The 21,409-nt window shown below is 39.2% G+C and overlaps 1 protein-coding gene across 1 annotated transcript; it reads left to right on the top strand.

Moving 5' to 3' along the window:
- Positions 1–7,492: 7,492 nt before the first annotated feature.
- mogat3b (monoacylglycerol O-acyltransferase 3b) lies at positions 7,493–16,721 on the top strand. The gene is made up of 8 exons (XM_072693543.1): positions 7,493–7,526; positions 9,187–9,282; positions 9,456–9,563; positions 12,969–13,039; positions 13,127–13,331; positions 14,385–14,559; positions 15,248–15,432; positions 16,567–16,721. The coding sequence occupies exons 1-8, from the start codon at positions 7,493–7,495 to the stop codon at positions 16,719–16,721; spliced, it is 1,029 nt and encodes a 342-aa protein (XP_072549644.1).
- The last annotated feature ends 4,688 nt before the right edge of the window (positions 16,722–21,409 follow it).

Below are 21,409 nucleotides of genomic sequence, written 5' to 3' on the forward strand. Positions count from 1 at the left end.
CCCACGGAAGCCTCAGCTTTCTGTTCTTGGCTGAAAGAAGTGGAACCCGATGTGATCTGCTGTTATGAGCTCATCCACCTCTCAAGGTTTGAGGTGTTGTGCATTCAGAGATACAATTGCACAGAGTGGTTATCTGAGTTACTGTAGTCTTTCTGTCAGCTTAAACCAGTCTGGCCATTCTCCATTCGCCTCAGCAGATCCAACCAACAATCATGTCACACTCAAAATCACTCAGATCACTTTTTTCCCATTCTGATGGTTGAAGAATATGAAGTGAAGCAGCTGGACCGTAAGTTCTCACCTCTCTTCTCTATACGTCTGTCTGGAGTGAGAGAAGGATGGAAAGAAAAGAGGGGATGAGAAATATGGACACAGATGTAGAATGATAGATACTGGCTATAAGATAAAACCTAAAGTGATGCTTCATTCAGGTCCTACATCCCTGCCCCCCACCCCTGGAGCTCCTACACAATTTACAATTAAATCTCAAATGAAGTATTAGACTCTTGGCCCCAAAACGTCAATTTAACCTCTTTGGAAAAATGAGGAAAAGGGGAAAAACAGCGTGACTTTGTCACTTTAATTGGAATAAGCTGTGATTCACACTCTGTTTGGGGACTCTACCAATTAAGGCTGCTGTTAGAAGCAAAGAGACAGAAATTAGCCAACAACGTGATGAACAGTAGCACTGCACCACCCCCTCTAATAGCCTCCTCCCTTCTGGGAAGGCTTTACACATGTTGGACTATTGCTGTGTGAATTTGATTGCATTCAGCCACAATGGCATTAGTGAGAGCAGTCTCAAATCATCTTAAAGAAATCACTTCAAGAGGAGCACCATCACCATAGTGAACTGAGTTTTACAGCTCCACAGCCAAATGCTGGAAGGCTTTATCCTCTTGCATCCTCTTGTTATTGCTCTTTTAATTCTTATTTATATTGTGTATTTAGTGTAAATTATTTATCCAAATTTTTGTAACTGAGTGTCTTGCTATCCCTTTCTGCTGTTACACTGGGAATTTCCCCACTGCGGGACTAATAAAGGATTATCTTATCTTATCTTATCTTATCTTATATGTGTGGCTGCTCCTATATGTTTGTTTGTTTGTCTTTATGTATTTGTTTTTTAGTGTAAATATTATTCTCCTTGTGCATTAACAAGCAGATATTTTCAGCATAGACAAAAGTGTTATTTGGGCTTACTAATGGTGAGAGTCAGAGCTGTTGCTTGGGCCATGCCCACTCAAGTTCCCGCGGCAGTGAAAGTCAGACTGGTGAGAGGGATAAAGACAGACAGAAACAGAAAAAAGAGTTAAAGAGAGAGATGAATATATACATTAGATTGCATAAAGAAAGAGAAAGAGAGGGAGAGAAATAGAATAGTAAATAGAGAAAGAGAGAGAGAGTATAAAAAGTATAGAAAGAGAGAAATAGCATAGTAAAGACAGAGAAAGAGATATAGAAAGAAATAGAGAGAAAAAGACAAACAGAGGGTGATAGAGAGACAGAGAGAATGTAGAAAGGAGAGAGAGGATGTAGAAAGAGAGGTAGAAAGGAGAGAGAGAGAATATAAAGAAAGAGAGAGAGAAATAGAGTAGTAAAGAGAGAAAAGGAAATATAGGAAGAAAGAAAAAGAAAGCTATTGGATAGTGTGATCCAGACAATTGCGCTGTATAGGAGTGAGGTCTGGGGTCCACTCAGTGAGCACGGCTACACTAAATGGGACAAACAGCCAACAGAAGCCATGCATTCAGTAGAATGATTCCAAAGAAAATCTCCAACCAATGCATGCATGGCAGAATTAGGCAGATTCCCTCTGATTATAAACATCCAAAAAAGATTCCTACTTTTCTGGAAGCACTTAAAATCCAGTCCCGGAGAAACCCCTGAACAGAGCCCTCTCAGTCAGCTGGTCCTAAGACTCTCTGACCCTTAGACAGGTCATCACAGCACTGTCCAACAGCTCTGTCTAAACACTAGTCAGCTCATCGCATGCCGCAAGAACAGCTATCTAGAACACTGGGAGAACCAAACCCAGGCTCAAAGTGAACTATAATGCTTTTGTATGATAAAAACAGAGTACAGACTGGAACAGTATCTCCTGACTGTCAGGGATCCACAGCAGAGAAGGATCCTGACCAAGTACCAGCTCAGTGACCACAGCCTGGCAATGGAGACGGGCAGGTATAAATGCTCCTGGCTGCCCAGAGAGAGGTGGATGTGTAAACATTTCACACACAGGTTTAAACAGCTGATCCTAAACTACCAAACACTTCTGGAACTGGAAAAATTCTGGGAGAGGGGCACACCGCCCCCCCTCGCTGCCCAGTATATATCAGCGTGTCACTGCCTGAGAGACAGTGGGTAACACCTACCTCCCTGTTCATTTTAACAGTCATTACTGCAGCTCTCCTTCTCAGTTTAGTTATCAGTAAACTATTGTATGTATAGATATTAGTATGTATATAATGTATATGTTATATATGTATATATATATATATATATATATATATATATATATATATATATCCTTTTGTAAAAAACAGTCTGCACTCTTGCACTCTGCACTGTTGTTATTATTATTATTTTTGTAGTAACTTTATTGTTATTTATTATAAAGACAATATTGTCTTTATAATCATTACCAATAAAGCTTCTTTAAATCCTGAAGAGAGAGAGAGAGTATAAATAAAGAAAGAGAGAAAGAAACAGAATAGTTAAGATATATATACAGTGGGGCAAAAAGTATTTAGTCAGCTCTGATTGTGCAAGTTCTTCTACTTAGAAAGACGAGAGAAGTCTGTAATAAAGAAAAATCCAGGAAATCACATTGTAGGATTTATTTAAAAGAATTTATTTGGAAATTATGGTGGAAAATAAGTATTTGGTCACCCACAAACAAGCACGACCTCGTTATCTGTATAAAAGACACCTGTCCACAGTCTCAAAAAGTGCTACAAAATCCTAGAACTACATGGAGGGATCTGATGAATGACCTGCAGAGAGCTGGGACCAAAGTAACAAAGGCTCCCATTAGTAACACACTACGCCGAGAGGGACTCAAATCCTGCAGTGCCAGGCGTATCCCCCTGCTTAAGCCAGTACATGTCCAGCCCCGTCTGAAGTTTGCCAGAAAGCATATGGATGATCCAGAAGAGGATGGGGAATATATCATGTGGTCAGATGAAACCAAAATAGAACTTTTTGTTAAAAACTCAACTCATAGTGATTGGAGGAAGAAGAATGCTAAGTTGCATCCCAAGAACATCATACCTACTGTGAAGCATGGGGGTGGAAACATCATGCTTCATGCATGTTTTTCTGCAAAGGGGACAGGACGATTGATCCGTGTTAAGGGAAGAATGAACAGGGCCATGTATCATAAGATTTTAAGCCAAAACCTCCTTCCATCAGTCATCATTGAAGATAGAACGTGGCTGGGTCTTCCAGCATGACAATGATCCCAAACACACTGCTCGGGCTCGAAGGAGTGGCTCTGTAAAAAGCATTTCAAGGTCCTGGAGTGGCCTAGCCAGTCTCCAGACCTCAACCCCATAGAAAATTTGTGGAGGGAGTTGGAGGAAGTCTGTGTTGCCCAGCGACAGTCCCAAAACATCACTGCTCTAGAGGAGCTCTGCATGGAGGAATGGGCCAAAATACCAGCTACATCGTGTGCACACCTGGTAAAGACTTACAGGAAATGTTTGACCTCTGTCATTGCCAACAAAGGTCATGTAACAAAGTATTGAGTTGAACTTGAATTGTTTTCTCATTTTGTCTCTCATAGTTGAAGTGTACCTATGCTGAAAATTACAGACCTCTCTCATCTTTCTAAGTAGATCAGTGGCTGATCAAATACTATATATATATATATATATATATATATATATATATATATATATATATATATATATATATATAAAGAAATAGAGAGAGAGAGTAGAAAGATAAAGAAATAAAGAGAAAGAGAAATATAGAAAGAAAGAGAGAAAATATAGGGTGATAGAGAGACAGAGAGAATCAGAATATGTAGAAAAAGAGAGTATACAGAAATAGAGAGAGAAATAGAGCAGTAAAAAGAGAAATAAAAAAATAGGGTGATAGAGAGATGGAGAGAATCAGAGAGAATGTAGAAATAGAGAGAGAGAGAGAGTAGAAAGAGAGAGAAAGAAACAGAGAAATAGAGTAGTGAAGATAGAAAAAAATAGGAAGAAATAGAGAGAATCAGAGAGAATGTAGAAGGAGAGGGAGAGAGAGAGAGAGAGAATGTAAAAAGAGACAGTGAGTGACAATATCACCTACTACACACTGAAAACACACTTTTTAGTCTTTGATGTTCACCTCTGTTCACCTTTCTTACTTTCCATATTTTTAAACCTGTAACCTGTAGCTTTGTCAATATACATGTTTTCAAATGTTTTCAATTTGTCATGTCAATAATGTACTCTGAATTTAACTGAATAGAGAAAGAGAGAAAAATAAAAAAACAAAGAGTGATAGAGTCAGAGAGTCAGAGAGAATCAGAGAGAGTCAGAGAGACTCAGAGAGAGTCAGAGAGAATCAGAGAGAGTCAGAGAGACAGAGAATCAGAGAGTCAGAGAGAATCAGAGAGTCAGAGAGAATCAGAGAGAGTCAGAGAGTCAGAGAGAATGTAAAAAGAGAGAGAGAGAGAGTCAGAGAGAATGTAAAAAGAGAGAGAGAGAGAGAGTCAGAGAGAATGTAAAACGAGAGAGAGAGAGTCAGATAGAATGTAAAAAGAGAGAGAGAGAGAGTCAGAGAGAATGTAAAAAGAGAGAGAGAGAGAGAGAGAGTCAGAGAGAATGTAAAAAGAGAGAGAGAGAGAGAGAGAGAGTCAGAGAGAATGTAAAAAGAGAGAGAGAGAGTCAGAGAGAATGTAAAAAGAGAGAGAGAGAGAGTCAGAGAGAATGTAAAAAGAGAGAGAGAGAGAGAGAGAGAGAGAGACAGAGAGAATGTAAAAAGAGAGAGAGAGAGAGAGAGAGAGTCAGAGAGAATGTAAAAAGAGAGAGAGAGAGAGACAGAGAGAATGTAAAAAGAGAGAGAGAGAGAGAGTCAGAGAGAATGTAAAAAGAGAGAGAGAGAGAGTCAGAGAGAATGTAAAAAGAGAGAGAGAGAGAGAGAGACAGAGAGAATGTAAAAAGAGAGAGAGAGAGAGAGTCAGAGAGAATGTAAAAAGAGAGAGAGAGAGAGAGAGACAGAGAGAATGTAAAAAGAGAGAGAGAGAGAGACAGAGAGAATGTAAAAAGAGAGAGAGAGAGAGTCAGAGAGAATGTAAAAAGAGAGAGAGAGAGAGAGAGAGAGACAGAGAGAATGTAAAAAGAGAGAGAGAGTCAGAGAGAATGTAAAAAGAGAGAGAGAGAGAGAGAGAGAGAGAGAGACAGAGAGAATGTAAAAAGAGAGAGAGAGAGAGAGAGAGAGAGTCAGAGAGAATGTAAAAAGAGAGAGAGAGAGAGACAGAGAGAATGTAAAAAGAGAGAGAGAGAGAGAGTCAGAGAGAATGTAAAAAGAGAGAGAGAGAGAGTCAGAGAGAATGTAAAAAGAGAGAGAGAGAGAGTCAGAGAGAATGTAAAAAGAGAGAGAGAGAGAGAGAGAGACAGAGAGAATGTAAAAAGAGAGAGAGAGAGAGAGTCAGAGAGAATGTAAAAAGAGAGAGAGAGAGAGAGAGAGACAGAGAGAATGTAAAAAGAGAGAGAGAGAGAGAGAGACAGAGAGAATGTAAAAAGAGAGAGAGAGAGAGTCAGAGAGAATGTAAAAAGAGAGAGAGAGAGAGAGAGAGAGAGACAGAGAGAATGTAAAAAGAGAGAGAGAGTCAGAGAGAATGTAGAAGGAGAGGGAGAGAGAGAGAGAGAGAATGTAAAAAGAGACAGTGAGTGACAATATCACCTACTACACACTGAAAACACACTTTTTAGTCTTTGATGTTCACCTCTGTTCACCTTTCTTACTTTCCATATTTTTAAACCTGTAACCTGTAGCTTTGTCAATATACATGTTTTCAAATGTTTTCAATTTGTCATGTCAATAATGTACTCTGAATTTAACTGAATAGAGAAAGAGAGAAAAATAAAAAAACAAAGAGTGATAGAGTCAGAGAGAATCAGAGAGAGTCAGAGAGAGTCAGAGAGACTCAGAGAGAGTCAGAGAGAGTCAGAGAGACTCAGAGAGAGTCAGAGAGAATCAGAGAGAGTCAGAGAGACAGAGAGAATCAGAGAGTCAGAGAGAATCAGAGAGAGTCAGAGAGTCAGAGAGAATGTAAAAAGAGAGAGAGAGAGAGTCAGAGAGAATGTAAAAAGAGAGAGAGAGAGAGAGTCAGAGAGAATGTAAAACGAGAGAGAGAGAGTCAGATAGAATGTAAAAAGAGAGAGAGAGAGTCAGAGAGAATGTAAAAAGAGAGAGAGAGAGAGAGAGAGTCAGAGAGAATGTAAAAAGAGAGAGAGAGAGAGAGAGAGTCAGAGAGAATGTAAAAAGAGAGAGAGAGAGAGTCAGAGAGAATGTAAAAAGAGAGAGAGAGAGAGAGTCAGAGAGAATGTAAAGAGAGAGAGAGAGAGAGAGACAGAGAGAATGTAAAAAGAGAGAGAGAGAGAGAGTCAGAGAGAATGTAAAAAGAGAGAGAGAGAGAGACAGAGAGAATGTAAAAAGAGAGAGAGAGAGAGAGAGTCAGAGAGAATGTAAAAAGAGAGAGAGAGAGAGACAGAGAGAATGTAAAAAGAGAGAGAGAGAGAGAGACAGAGAGAATGTAAAAAGAGAGAGAGAGAGAGAGAGAGTCAGAGAGAATGTAAAAAGAGAGAGAGAGAGACAGAGAGAATGTAAAAAGAGAGAGAGAGAGAGAGTCAGAGAGAATGTAAAAAGAGAGAGAGAGAGAGAGTCAGAGAGAATGTAAAAAGAGAGAGAGAGAGAGAGTCAGAGAGAATGTAAAAAGAGAGAGAGAGAGAGACAGAGAGAATGTAAAAAGAGAGAGAGAGAGAGAGAGAGTCAGAGAGAATGTAAAAAGAGAGAGAGAGAGACAGAGAGAATGTAAAAAGAGAGAGAGAGAGAGAGTCAGAGAGAATGTAAAAAGAGAGAGAGAGAGAGAGTCAGAGAGAATGTAAAAAGAGAGAGAGAGAGAGACAGAGAGAATGTAAAAAGAGAGAGAGAGAGAGAGAGAGAGAGAGAGTTAGGCAGAGAAAGAGATGAGCAACTCAGAAGAAGTCCAGAAGTGTACAGCTTCAAATCTGAGAGCAAACTAGGGGAAACTCTGAGCTCAGTCTAGTTCGGTCATGACCTCGGCTCTCCTTCGCTCTGGTTGTGAATCGGGTTCACCTCAGGATTTGGTTCCCAGTGATCCGCTTTCGCGCTTTACGAAGCTTCGACTGGGCAAAAAAATCAGATCAGGTCGCGCGCTTGAGAAACTGCGTTATCTCGGACTGAACCGACCAAAGGGCAAATCCACGTGCGCGCGACAGGCAGAGCGACGACTGCACGACTGACAGACAGAATGAGCAGCTCGAGCGAAGACTTGAACGGCACAGGTGAGCAGCAGGACTACAGCTTTTACTCACACGGGTCACCCGCAGTTAGCCGGATTGGTCGAAAAGCGCGAGGTAAACTTTCTAGGAGACGATTTCTCTGAACACGACGTTCAGAGAGTGCTGCAAGCCTTCGCGTGTCTACGCTGCTCCACACTGGGGTGATACTTAGGATATTTCAGGAGACTCTGGCGTATTATATCGAGTTCAGGCTTTTTGGGGCAACAACTGTTTGATATAAATGGAGAACATGAGGTTAATGTTCGTGCCTGACTGACTGAATGTGAATCTGAGCGCTGATATCTGATTTATTGCCTAATATCACAGTCAGGTTGCAGGTCAGGAGGTCCAGATTGCTCACTTTCTGATACCATACTAGGGTAAAGGTCAAAGAAAATGAAGAGGATGAAGAGGATGATGAAGATCTTGCTCACTTGATCAGATTGCTTGATCAGAGTTGAAGGTTTTAAAGGGGATTCCACTGACCTTTCTGACATGTCTGCATAATTCAGTCATTAGGGGGGAAATAAAAAAAATAAATAAAAATAAAATAAAATAATTATTAAACGATTAAGACTTTATTTGCTATCCAAAATTTCCCTTTACACCTACAGTTAAACGCACACCTTCACTATACATATTGTTAGCAAAACCACTGTGTTTATAAAAGTAAAATAGTGGTAAATCTAAAAAAAAAAAAAAAAAAAAACTATTTAAGGCACTATTTGTCATGCCAAGGCATTTCAGGTACCTTTTTATTTGAATTATTTTAAGTTTTAGGCCAAAGCGTATCTCAAGACTATCCCTACATAATGTCTCAGACATCAGACAGTGTATTCACAACTATGCTATGTAAGAACTTCATGTGTTGAAGCCTCGAAACACTCAAGGCCTCTTGTTCCTAACACCAACAGCTCCGACTCAGTTACTGTAGTGCCAGATTTCATGTCAAATCACTCTGAGTGACCTTGTTTACATCATGAATGCAGATTAAGGAATGGAGAACCAAAAATTGGAGGCTCAAAGCCTCATTCTGTTACACTTGTTGGCTTCCTTGGTGTTTAATCTCTGTTTCTCACTCAACCAATTAAGCTTGATTAGCATCTCCATGTTTTTAGTATTTTAGTATTTTGTTAATTCACCTGGTTTGCTTATCAATGATTATATATCAGAATTTTAATCACTTACACAAAAACTGCAAAAAAAGTACAGGAGAAAAAAAAACCTTGCTAACCTTTAATGGAAGTCAATATAAAAATATTTAATTCCAGGTCATTTTGGAGCATTTCTACTGGTCTATTAATTATAAACTTTGAAAACATTTTTATTATATTTAGATTTGTGTGACAGTGATGATATATAGATAGTAAAATTGCCAGTGTTAAATCAACACTATTGGTGTTAAAATGTAACACTCACAGCATTGATTTAACACTGGCAAAGTTACTGAGTAGCATTATTTAAACTATAGATATAACTGTATACAGCATGTATGGGCAAGTGCCAGCCCACTCTTCCTCAGGCTGTAGCATTCTTATACATATTCACCAGCCAGTGCAGCATGATACAGTGTGATACAGTAACAGTAAGTTTGGCAAACTCAGCAATTTCTATGAGTTTAGCAAAGTATTTTTGCTGGAATGTGTTTGTATCTCCCACTCAGTTGCTGCGATGAAGGGTGAAGGAGAGAAATCCCAGTGGAAACTGTTTATTGAGGATATCAGTGTTTTACAGTTGGTGGTGTCCTTCCTCTTTATGGGTGAGGCATATTTTGCATGCATTCCCGCACATCCACACATACATATAGTCATTATTGACGTAGATATGATACCGCCAGTGAACCAAACGCCTGGAATGACTAAACTGCGTTGGGTCATATTATTTGTGGCATGTGTGACACACTGTGTATGTTACGTATGTGTCTGTATTTAGGAGTGTTTTGTCTGCTGTTGATGCCGTATCTGATGTTCACTTCACTGTGGCCCATCTCTGCCCTCTACTTCACCTGGCAGATCTATGACTGGCGCACACCTGAGAGAGGTGAGAGGCACGTTAATACACACCCCCTCCTAGTAATTTCTCAATTTCCTATGACATGAGCATTGACACAACAGTACAGTCATGGTTGCTGTTGCAATGCATTACACATTGAACTTCCTTTTTTTTTTCGTAATATCTACATTATGTGTCCTATTTATTTCCACTGCCAATTTTGTGCAACGTGTCTTGAGCCGACAATCCTGGGGCCGAATTCAGAAAAGTGTCTTAAGAAAGAAATTCTTCATAAATTCATACTTTATTAACTTCATACATAAGAACAAGTTCAGATAAATTGTTGTTCTCTATAAATCTTCTGAAGATAATAAAGAAAATCTTTTAAGAACAACTTCTATACTTAATACCATTAATAAAAATGGTAACAAGTGTAGTTTTGTAGATTAATAAAATATTAACAGAGTATCAGTAACACATCAACAACATATCAGTGCTGTAGAAGCAGTGAATCATCTGAATACACTGGTGTAAAGATGTTCTGTTGATGCATTACTGATAATAAGTAGTCCTAACCTTAACCCTTAACCAAAAACCTAATCCTAACCTTATTCAGGCCGTAGTCCTAACCTTAACCCTTAACCAAAAACCTAATCCTAACCTTATTCAGGCCGTAGTCCTAACCTTAACCCTTAACCAAAAACCTAATCCTAACCTTATTCAGGCCGTAGTCCTAACCTTAACCCTTAACCAAAAACCTAATCCTAACCTTATTCAGGTCGTAGTCCTAACCTTAACCTTTAACCAAAAACCTAATCCTAACCCTTATTCAGGTCGTAGTCCTAACCTTAACCTTTAACCAAAAACCTAATCCTAACCCTTATTCAGGCCGTAGTCCTAACCTTAACCCTTAACCAAAAACCTAATCCTAACCCTTATTCAGGCCGTAGTCCTAACCTTAACCCTTAACCAAAAACCTAGTCCTAACCCTTATTCAGGCCGTAGTCCTAACCTTAACCCTTAACCAAAAACCTAATCCTAACCTTATTCAGGCCATAGTCCTAACCTTAAACCTTAACCAAAAACCTAGTCCTTACCCTATTCAGGCCGTAGTCCTAACCTTAATCCTTAACCAAAAGCCTAATCCTAACCTTATTCAGGCCATAGTCCTAACCTTAACCAAAAACCTAATCCTAACCTTATTTAGGCCGTAGTCCTAACCTTAACCAAAAACCTAATCCTAACCTTGACCCTTAACCAAAAACCTCATCCTAACCTTATTCAGGCCATAGTCCTAACCTTAACACTTAACCAAAAACCTAATCCTAACCTTATTCAGGCCGTAGTCCTAACCTTAACCAAAAACCTAATCCTAACCCTTATTCAGGCCGTAGTCCTAACCTTAACCCTTAACCAAAAACCTAATCCTAACCTTATTCAGGCCATAGTCCTAATGTTAACCAAAAACCTAATCCCAACCTTATTCAGGCCGTAGTCCTAACCTTAACCCTTAACCAAAAGCCTAATCCTAACTCTTATTTAGGCCGTAGTCCTAACCTTAACCCTTAACCAAAAACCTAATCCTAACCCTTATTCAGGCCGTAGTCCTAACCTTAACCCTTAACCAAAAACCTAATCCTAACCCTTATTCAGGCCGTAGTCCTAACCTTAACCCTTAACCAAAAACCTAATCCTAACCCTAGTCTCAACCCTAAAGATAATCTTAACCCTCATCCTAAGCACTTAATGTCAGACGAATCCAGATAAGATCTAGTTCCAGACTGGTGTCAGCAAGAGGTCTATAGCTGGTTGAGTCTGCTCAGTTGGTCTATATTAGACCTGTTAGATGATCAGTGATTTCTTAAGTTAACATCTACAGATCTGAACTTCTACAACATTATTTATGTAGTTAATTGATAATCTACTAAATGTATCAAAATGACCACTCAAATAATAGTGTCACCATAAAAACGTTCTCTTTTATTTATATTTGGGATCGCTGTATACTTGTTGAGTTCAGAAAGTCAGCCTCTAAAATGATTTGTTTAAATAACTTAACTAGAATTAAAGTCTAATTTCTATTCTTTCTGTTGGCTGTGTCCTTCGTCACTTCTAGCTCTTGTTTACTGACAGTTTTGAATGCTTAATTTGATTTAGTTTTTTTTATCCTGCACAGATTTAACTGAATAATTTTTGTGTCTTGCATCGCAAAACGTCCCAAGAAAGCAATTAAGACTTTCTCAAGAGACTATTTGAGAACTTCTTATGTTTCTTTTTCAAGATTTGCATTTAGAAACATTCTTAGGAAAGCTCTTTTGAATCCGGCCAATGTCTCTCAAGTGCTCCCGCTCACTTGACAGTTTGCAAAAGTTGCCAGATGAGATCAAAACAAAAGAAAATTGATTGTTTTGGTCCAGTTGGGACACAGTAAAACACAGTGGCACAGGTGCAACTTTGTGGAAAGTCACAGTCGCCAGCAATATAGAAATCACATGCTTAAGCTGTTTAAATGGAGAAAAGCTGACTTTGTGTCTGTGTATCACACTGAGCATGGAGAAAAAAACAGAAGAGCGAAGAGTTGGAAACGTATGGACAAGCTTAAGTCAAGTCTTCATGTTCCTGTCTTTACTGTGCGCATCATGAATAGACACTATAGTAGATGTCCCAGGAGCTTCTGTTCACACATAGGCATACATTTGCCAGAGCTTACCTGAGGAAGCCACAGCCCTTTAGAGGGAACATCCTGTGAACAGATGAGACCAAAACAGAGCTTTTTGGTAAAGCACATCATTCTACCATTTACAGAAAATGAAACAAGGTCTTTTTACAAATAAAGGAACACGGTTCCTACAGTTAAACATGGTGGAGGATCTAAGGTGTTTTGGCGTTGTTTTGTGTAGGGCCCAGTGTTAGAGAGCTGGGTCTCTATCAGTCATGGGTCATCCAGTAGGACAATGATCCAATGCATACTTAAAGAAAGTATCCAGAAATGGGCAGAATTTTTGGCCATGACTGTATTTACCAATTTACCAATTTGTCTAAGGTGTTTCACCTACACCATATGGTCAAAAGGTTGTGGGCAGTATGTCCAGTGTTTTGCATTAGTGAGATCAGGTACTGATGTTGTTTGGCTATATATATATATATATATATATATATATATAGAGAGAGAGAGAGAGAGAGAGAGAGATCACAAACTCTACTCCAAATCATCCCTGTTAATACAAGCTGTGTGCACTTTTGAACACCTGTGTCAGCAATGCATGCAGTTGAATGCTTCCGAATTCACTAGTGAGACGGGATATCCACTAACTGTTGTATACACAGTGTATTGTGTTGTGGTAGAGCTTTAAGGTATCAATTTGATACATTTTTAGTCACCGCAACTTTCAAGCCAACCCAAAATCATGTTACCATTTTACATTAGTTACTGAGTGCAGTGCTGTCCACTAGGTGGCAGAAGATCAGAGTTTGTGAGGAACTGGAAAGTTTGGACACACTTCAAGGATTACTTCCCAGTTAAGGTAACGTAAGCTAGTAGAAAATGTCTCAAATTTGATTTCAGAACATCTCAAATGTAAATTCAACAAATCTCTGCTTCTCGTACACAGCTGGTGAAGACAGCAGAGCTGAGTCCTAGTAAGAATTACATACTAGGGTGTCACCCACATGGCATTATGAGCATGGGGGCGGTCTCCTGCTTTAGCACAGCAGTTGGTGGCTTTTCCGAGGCTTACCCAGGAGTGCGCTCCACTCTGGCCATACTGGCCGGCCTCTTTCGCCTTCCAGTCTTTAGAGACTACATCTTGCTTGCAGGTAAGTGGCCGTGTAGATGGATCTGGCTGAGAACTATTTACAATTTCTTGACTTTAAAGGAACAGTGTGTGATGAAATATCATATGAATGTGATTTATAACTGATCCCAAATGCAGTCAATCAACTACATTTCTGGCATGTGCTTTTGTAGTCTGTAATGGAACATGCTAATTTATAATGGACTTGGACTGTCACCATCTCATCTTCATAAGTACACAGCAAAAGTAATCATTTAATTTATTATTACATTAAATTATTTTTTACTTGCTTTAAAATATATTAAAAAGCTGCATGAACATGTTTCTGTAAAACTGCACAATTACAATTAAAAATCTAAAATTAAATAAAATATTTAATATACTAAATTAAGTCAAACCTTGTTCTACACTGATTTGCAGTTTGACAAATGAAAATCTGGATGCATGTTGAGAGGGTTAAGAGGCATTTTTTGGGTGTGTATTTACAGAGATGAGATAGTGACAGTCTAAGTCCAGTGCTTATCTCTGAACTGATTGACAGCAACTAGGGTCAGTGATAAATCGTGTTGATTACATTGTTTTGTTTTACGTTAATAAAAAGGGGTGAAAAATTAAAATTTAACTACACTGATTTTGGAATGTAACAATCACTAATTCACTTTATGTTGAGTAACATTACATACTTTGTTTTCCCCAAATAATATTTTGAACATGAAAAATGTAGAGGGCAAAAATGTAGTTTTTTTGGTCTGGATCCCACTACAGCGTAAGTATCTCCTACAATCACATTTACACCAGTCAGCCATAACATTAAAACAGGTAGCAGGTGAAGTGAACAGCATTAATTTATCTGGTTACTGGTGCCTGTTAAGGAGTGGGACCTACATATTAAACAGCAGGTGATCAGTCAGTTCAGTTTCATGAATTCTAAAATTCTTTTTTGGTTTGTTTCAAAATCACTGAATTGAATTGAATTTTGCCATAATTTCCCATCTGATCATACACTGAATCGTTTTCTAAACCATTCTGTTGTTCTCTGTGTGCTGTTCTCTCTCTATCTCTCTCGTGGTCACAGGCATGCTTCCGGTCAGTAAGGAGAGTCTAGGGTACAAACTAAGCCGCACAGGTGTGGGCAATGCTGTGGTCATTATCATTGGAGGAGCAGAGGAGTCACTTGCTTCTTCTCCTGGAGCCAACACGGTGGTGATGAAACATAGGAAAGGCTTTGTTCGGCTGGCCTTGGAGAATGGGTGAGAGATAAAGAGAGAAAACACAGTTTATAATAATGCCTCAGTCAATACTTCACTGGGATACATGCCCAAGAATTGATATTCAGATGAAGCAAGAGAACATTCTCACGCTTTGAGTTTTTCTTTGAAAGATTTTGCAATAAAAAACAGAATTTGAAAATAATTATTGCAGAAATGAGATGATCAGGTCCAGTTTGTCTTTGTTGGTGGTTCATACACCATATGGACAAATATATTGGGACTGTCTACTGTCCAGAGAAGGCTTTCTACTAGATTTTGGAGAATTGATGTAAGGATCTGATTGCATTAAGGGTCAAGAGCGTTATTGAGGTCAGAATGTCGGATGATCACCACCCCACTAGAAAGTCCTATTCTATTGGCCTAGGGACTAGACACTATCTGTGTCAGTAATGGGTGCAACTTCATAAGTGTAGCATTAATTAGAAGGGGTGTCCACAAACATTTGGACATATAGTGTATTTATGTTTATAAGTGATCTGAATGCCAACAGTGTGAACACCACTGAAATGACACAGAGGCACAGGTTATCAACTTATCCCTTGCTGATTGTTTAACTTTATGCCTTTAACTACACTTAGTCATTTTATCTCAAAGCAATGTAATGGCTTCCAGGTGCTATGCTGCATATGTTGCCTACATTTCCCATATACCCTTGCTGCGTCCATAGGGCTGACCTGGTTCCAGTATATTCTTTCGGGGAGAACGAGCTGTTCCCTCAGGTGGTGTTGTCCGAGGGCAGCGTGGGGCGAAGACTGCAGGCTCTTTTTAAGCAGATCATGGGTTTCGCCCCCTGCATTTTCACTGGGGTTCGCTGGCTGCTGCTGCCCTACAGGAGGCCGATCACCACCGTAGGTCAGTGCAAACATAAATAATAATAAAAAAACAACAGGACGGGACATTACAGGACATTACAGTAAAATAGTGATTCTTCACTGAAAAACCTCAGGCCAGTTTAGGCTTAGTGTATCTAAAATCTGCCCAAGGACAGAAGCAAATCAGAAAAAAAAAAAAATTCTGAAAGGCATAAGTATAAATGAGGCATAAGAGTTTAGAGTAGACACCCTGACCACTACATTCTCAGGCTATATATTAATTGGATCTTCTGAAATCAAGGACATTTAAAAAAATAATAATAAAAGTTTATCCTGCTTGTTCCCTGGTGCTCAGGGAAGGTGTTCTACTACTGTTTCGAGCATTACTGTGAGGATTTGTCTGCATTCATGAATAAGAGCGTTAGTGTAGTCAGGGTGTTGGATGATCACCACCCCACCTTGTCCCAAAATCCCGAAAGTATGAGCACAGTTCCACTGCTCAACAGCTCTATATAGGGGGCTTTATACCCCTGTAGCTCACGCCTGGCATTAGTCATGGTGCCGATAGTTATATGATTTTCTGCTCATTGAATACATTTCTATTTTATTCTATTGGCAAAGCTTCTCTACGTGAACTAGACAAGCTGTGTGTATGCATATGTACATCTGTGTCAATGGGTGCAACTTAAAGTAGCCGAATGCAATAATTAGAGGGGGTGTCTGTAACTGTAGTGTAACTGTAAAAGTTTTAAAGTGGATTGTTCACCCCCCGGTCTATACAAAGACATTTCTTATCACCAGACGTATTGATGTAAGCGGTCAGTTCTTAATGAGAATTCCTGACCTACTAAAAATAAAATAATAAAATAAAAAAAAGGAATTCTGCCAGTTGTGGCCAAACTTTTGCACACAAGAGTACATGTTTTTTCATGATGTTCATGTATTCAGCATATAACAGTTTAGCTCATCTATCTCCACTGCTTTTTAAATGACTCAGTGTACAGGGCACCCAACCAGAACATAGCTCTTTTTTTAAGTGGATTTTAAGAAGAAGAAGAAAAAAAGGATATTGACTGTTTACTTAATATATATATATATATATATATATATATATATATATATATATATATATATATTCTTAATACATATGTCTTTCTCTCTCTCACTCTCACAGTGGGCAGCCCCATATCTGTGCCTTACATTCACAATCCGTCTGAAGAGCGGGTGGACCACTATCATTCACTGTACATGGAGGCTCTATCCAAACTCTTCCACACCCACAAAACCAGCTGTGGACTGGCTGACACACACGAACTACACATCATTTAGAAACTACTCACACACACACACACACAAGTAGATACAGCGCTGTGAAAACATGTTTACTCCCTGTCTGAAGTTTTGAATTTGTGCACATATTGAACACTGAATAATTTTACATCTTACTCCAAAACCTAGTATTGCATAAAAGAGACCATGAGGGATTGGAAACACAACAATTTGACCATGAGCTTAAGATGGGTCATGCATCAAGACAATGATACAAAGCACAAAAGGAAATATACCTCACAAAAAAACTAATATTTAAAATAAGCTACCGAACTGAGCTGGCCTATATAGAAACGGTTTGACAGAACCTAAAATGACAAGGCCTTCAAATGTCACTGAACTGAGGCACTATTACAAGGAAGAGCGGGCCACAATTCAACCTTGGTGTTGTTAGGCTCTAAATAACTGTACAACGCCTTTGGCTGTAGTAACTAAGAACCAGCTACTGAAAGAAAGGGTGAAATCACTTTTACATTGAGGGGTTTAGGTTTAAAAATAAGAAATACATAAAAACTCTCTCATACTGTGGTGTTTTTTATTTCCCTTAGGGTCTCCTAGAGTCCATTTTATGCATTATTAGGTTTTGGTTTAACAATGTAATCTCATTCAGTGTTTAAAGCAACATTATGTAGCATTTTTACCTTAAATGATCAAATCATGTTGACGCTCCGCTGACCTGTAATAGGAAGAATAGTGTCGGGGTCACTGCTACTCCAGACAAAAACTGGCAGAAACTGCAGTATGTTACTCTGGTAACGCAGGCAAGAACTGTTTAACGCTACATAACCCACATGCTTCTTTCACTTTCAATGACAGTTGTGTTTCTCTCAGAATTGTATGTGTAAAGCATGTCATTGGGTGATGAAAGTGTAAATTCCACTTCTCAACTGATGGGGGAGCCCAGGAGCAAGACATGCAAATACTTGCATAACGCTGCTTTAAACTGTCCACATAACCAGGACTTCAGACAGGGGGCAAATACATGTTCATGTACATACCAAACAAAGAGCAGTACTTGTTTTTTTTCTGTGCATATGTTGCAGTTTTCATTATTTATAATCACAAGATAGAAGGTGCTAAATGTGATAAATGATTTATTAACCCATCAGAGAACCAGAATCTTGCTCCCCAGGCCCACCGCTCCATCTGTGTGTTCTCACTGCCATGGAGGGGTTCATTTGAAAAGGGTCCTTTCAGATCTAGGTTTGGTAGCTGAGCACTGTTAGCCTGGATGCTTGAAATATAGTTCAATTCACATCACTGCACCCTTATTTAATTCAATACGCATTTTTATGGTGCTTTTAACAACGGGTGTTGTCACAAAGCAGCTTTACCGAGATCCAAGTCTGAGCCTCTTTTGAGCAAACCAAAAGCAAGGCAGGTGGAAAGGAAAAACTCCCTCAGAAGCAGAAGCAATAATAACAACTATAAAATGGCACCATGTGAATATGTTACATTCCCAAGTACCATTTTATATTAGTTAGTAGAAATGACTTAATAGACAGTGTGTATGTGTGTGTGTGTGTGTGTGTGTATATATATATATATATATATACAGTGAGTCCAAGAAGTATTTGATCCCTTGCTGATTTTCTTTGTTTGCCCACTAATAAAGACACTATCCTTCTGCACTTTTAATGGTAGATATATTCTAACATGGAGAGACAGAATATCAAGACAAAAATCCAGAATATAATTTTAAAGAATATATTTTAATTAATTTGTATTTCAATGAGGAAAATAAGTATTTGATCCCTCTTGCCAAACACACTCAATACTTAGTGGCAAAGCCTTTGTTTGCAAGCACAGCGGTGAGACGTTTGTTGTAGTTAACCACAAGTTTAGCACACACACCAGGGGGAATTTTGGCCCACTCTTCTTTGCAGATCCTCTCTAAATCATGAAGGTTGGTGGGCTGTCGCTTGGCAACTCTGACCTTCAGCTCCCTCCATAGATTTTCGATCGGATTGAGGTCTGGCGACTGGCTGGGCCACTCCATGACCTTAATGTGATTTTTCTTGAGCCAATCCTTTGTTGCCTTTGCTGTATGTTTAGGGTCGTTATCATGTTGGAAGACCCAACCACGGCCCATTTTCAGATCTCTGGCAGAGGGGAGGAGGTTGTCCCTCAGGATTGTGCGGTACATGGCTCCATCCATCTTCCCAGTGATGCGGTGAAGTAGCCCTGTACCCTTGGCAGAGAAACACCCCCAAAACATTATGCTTCCACCTCCATGCTTGACGGTGGGCACAGTGTTCTTGGGGTCATAGGCAGCATTTTTCTTCCTCCACACATGGCGGGTGGAGTTGAGGCCAAAAAGTTCAATTTTGGTCTCGTCTGACCACAAAACCTTCTCCCAATAACTTGGTTCATCTTTCAAATGATCATTGGCATACTTGAGGCGCGCCTCCACATGTGCTCTCTTCAGCAGGGGTACCTTTCGGGCACTGCAGGATGTGAATCCATTGTTGCGCAAAGTGTTGCCAATTGTTTCCTTGCAAACTGTGGTCCCAGCTGCCTTCAGGTCATTTGCTAACTCCTGCCGAGTGGTTGCAGGACGATTTCTGACTGTTCTCAGCATCATTGCCACCCCACGAGGCGAAATCTTCTTTGGAGCACCGGGCCGAGGTCTGTTGATTGTCATGTTATACTCTTTAAACTTTCTGATAATTGCACCAATAGTTGTTACTTTCACATCCAACACCTTACTAATCTTTTTGTAGCCCATTCCAGCTTTGTGAAGGTCAACAATTCTGACTCTGAGGTCCTGTGACAGCTCTTTGGTTTTACCCATGTTGGAGACTTGAAATCTGTGTGATCTGTCTGATTCTGTGGACAGGTGTTTTTCACACAAGTGATTAGTGAGAACAGGTGGCTTCAGGTCAGGTAACAAGTTGATTGGGAGTGTCTAACTGGTCTGTAAAAGCCAGAACTGCTAATGAATACTAAGGGATCAAATACTTATTTCACTCCATGAAATACAAATCAATTAATATATATTCCTTAGATTTATTTTCTGGATTTTCTTTTTAATATTCTGTCTCTCCATGTAAGAATACATCTACCATTAAAAGTATAGAATGATCATGTCTTTATTAGTGGGCCAACGAAGAAAATCAGCAAGGGATCAAATACTTCTTGGACTCACTGTATATATATATATATATGTATATATATATTATACACACATACATGCATATACAGACACAATTACAAATAAAGTTTATTACAATTACACTACAGATGCACATTGTTGCTGCGATGCAAAAACGTATCAAATGTTTTGTCAGTTTTGATCTTTATATTCTATTTTAAATTTCATGATGAATGGACAAATACAAATGGTTTAGAATGAAATGCTTTAAAATCTGTTTACATTGACTTTCCTTTGAAAGTTACGAAGGATTTTCCTTCTCTTGTCATTTTGGAGAGGAGGTTTTCGTGAACCAGCATCGGTATGAAAAAAATGCTACAATCTACCATTACATCTCACATACATTTTTGTCTCTTATTAGACAAATATCACTATGACCAAAATATCTCCATTTAATATTTCAGCATTTTAAAACAACTGTTGTATCCTATTGAAAGTGTTGAAGAGATCATGCTTTTGTAATTTTGCTTCAGATATTTATAAACATTATTTAAAATGAAAACAATGCTTGTAGTGGATTTTGTGTTCTACAATATGTAAAAACATTTGCTTGATAGAGTTTTGCCAGCAAGAAGCATTAATGTGCGGATCGCCGAGATCACTGGTCACACTGAGCCACTTCGTTAAGAGGTACAGCTGGACTTGTGTGTTTAAACCTATGCTAATTTGCAAGAATGTGATGAGCTTATGTCTGCTGTCCCTCTTCATGAAGTACCTAAGAGACCCAGAGATCCTTAGCATGTGGAAGTGTAACGTTTAACCATCCCTCCTGCAAGGTCATTACAATGAAAGGACTTAATGGCAAGGGACCGCACAGAGTAAATTAAAGCTCTGTACATACTGCTTGAGTACTGACTGTGCTCAAACATTGCCATTAGTAGGCAGTATGTGATCAACATGAATTTCTCCCAAAGACACCCAGATGAAATACTACTCTAGCCAAATGTTCCAGTGTGTAGCGCCCAGAGCCATCTTTATCCTAAACTGATCAAATGAAGCCATCTGGTCATTTCACTGGAATGTAACTTGAAATATGGTACACGGTACATGAAGGTAACTGCAAACTGGACACTGTATGAACACGCATTAGTAACCTGTCCTGAATACGGATGATGTTCTAAATGAGGAGACAACTGGTTAAATGGCAGTTCACGGATCGCTAAGCAGTTTACCTAAAAAGGCCTGCGTTTTAACAAAAGGGAGGAACCTCCCCTCGATGTGGAAATCTATGCAAGCAGTTTCCAGAAGATTTTGTGCGTCATTGAACCAAACGCTACAAACTACTTATGAGTTGTTTGTCAGATTTCATTACCTTCAGTTTTGAGTATTTTGCTCTCTCCCCATTCATAGAAATGAGAGTCTGGTCTTGTGTGACTGGAAATAACTGCTCGGCCGTGTTGCAAAGGCGTCCGCCGAAGGACATTGATAGTATCAGCACTGTACAGTATGCTGTTTTGTACACATTCACTGAACACCACAGTACCCACAAATCTGGCCATGCAACACTGGAAATATAGTTTTAGCCTTGACATCT

Source organism: Salminus brasiliensis, chromosome 1 (genome assembly GCF_030463535.1).
Source record: "Salminus brasiliensis chromosome 1, fSalBra1.hap2, whole genome shotgun sequence".
NCBI lineage: Eukaryota > Metazoa > Chordata > Actinopteri > Characiformes > Bryconidae > Salminus > Salminus brasiliensis.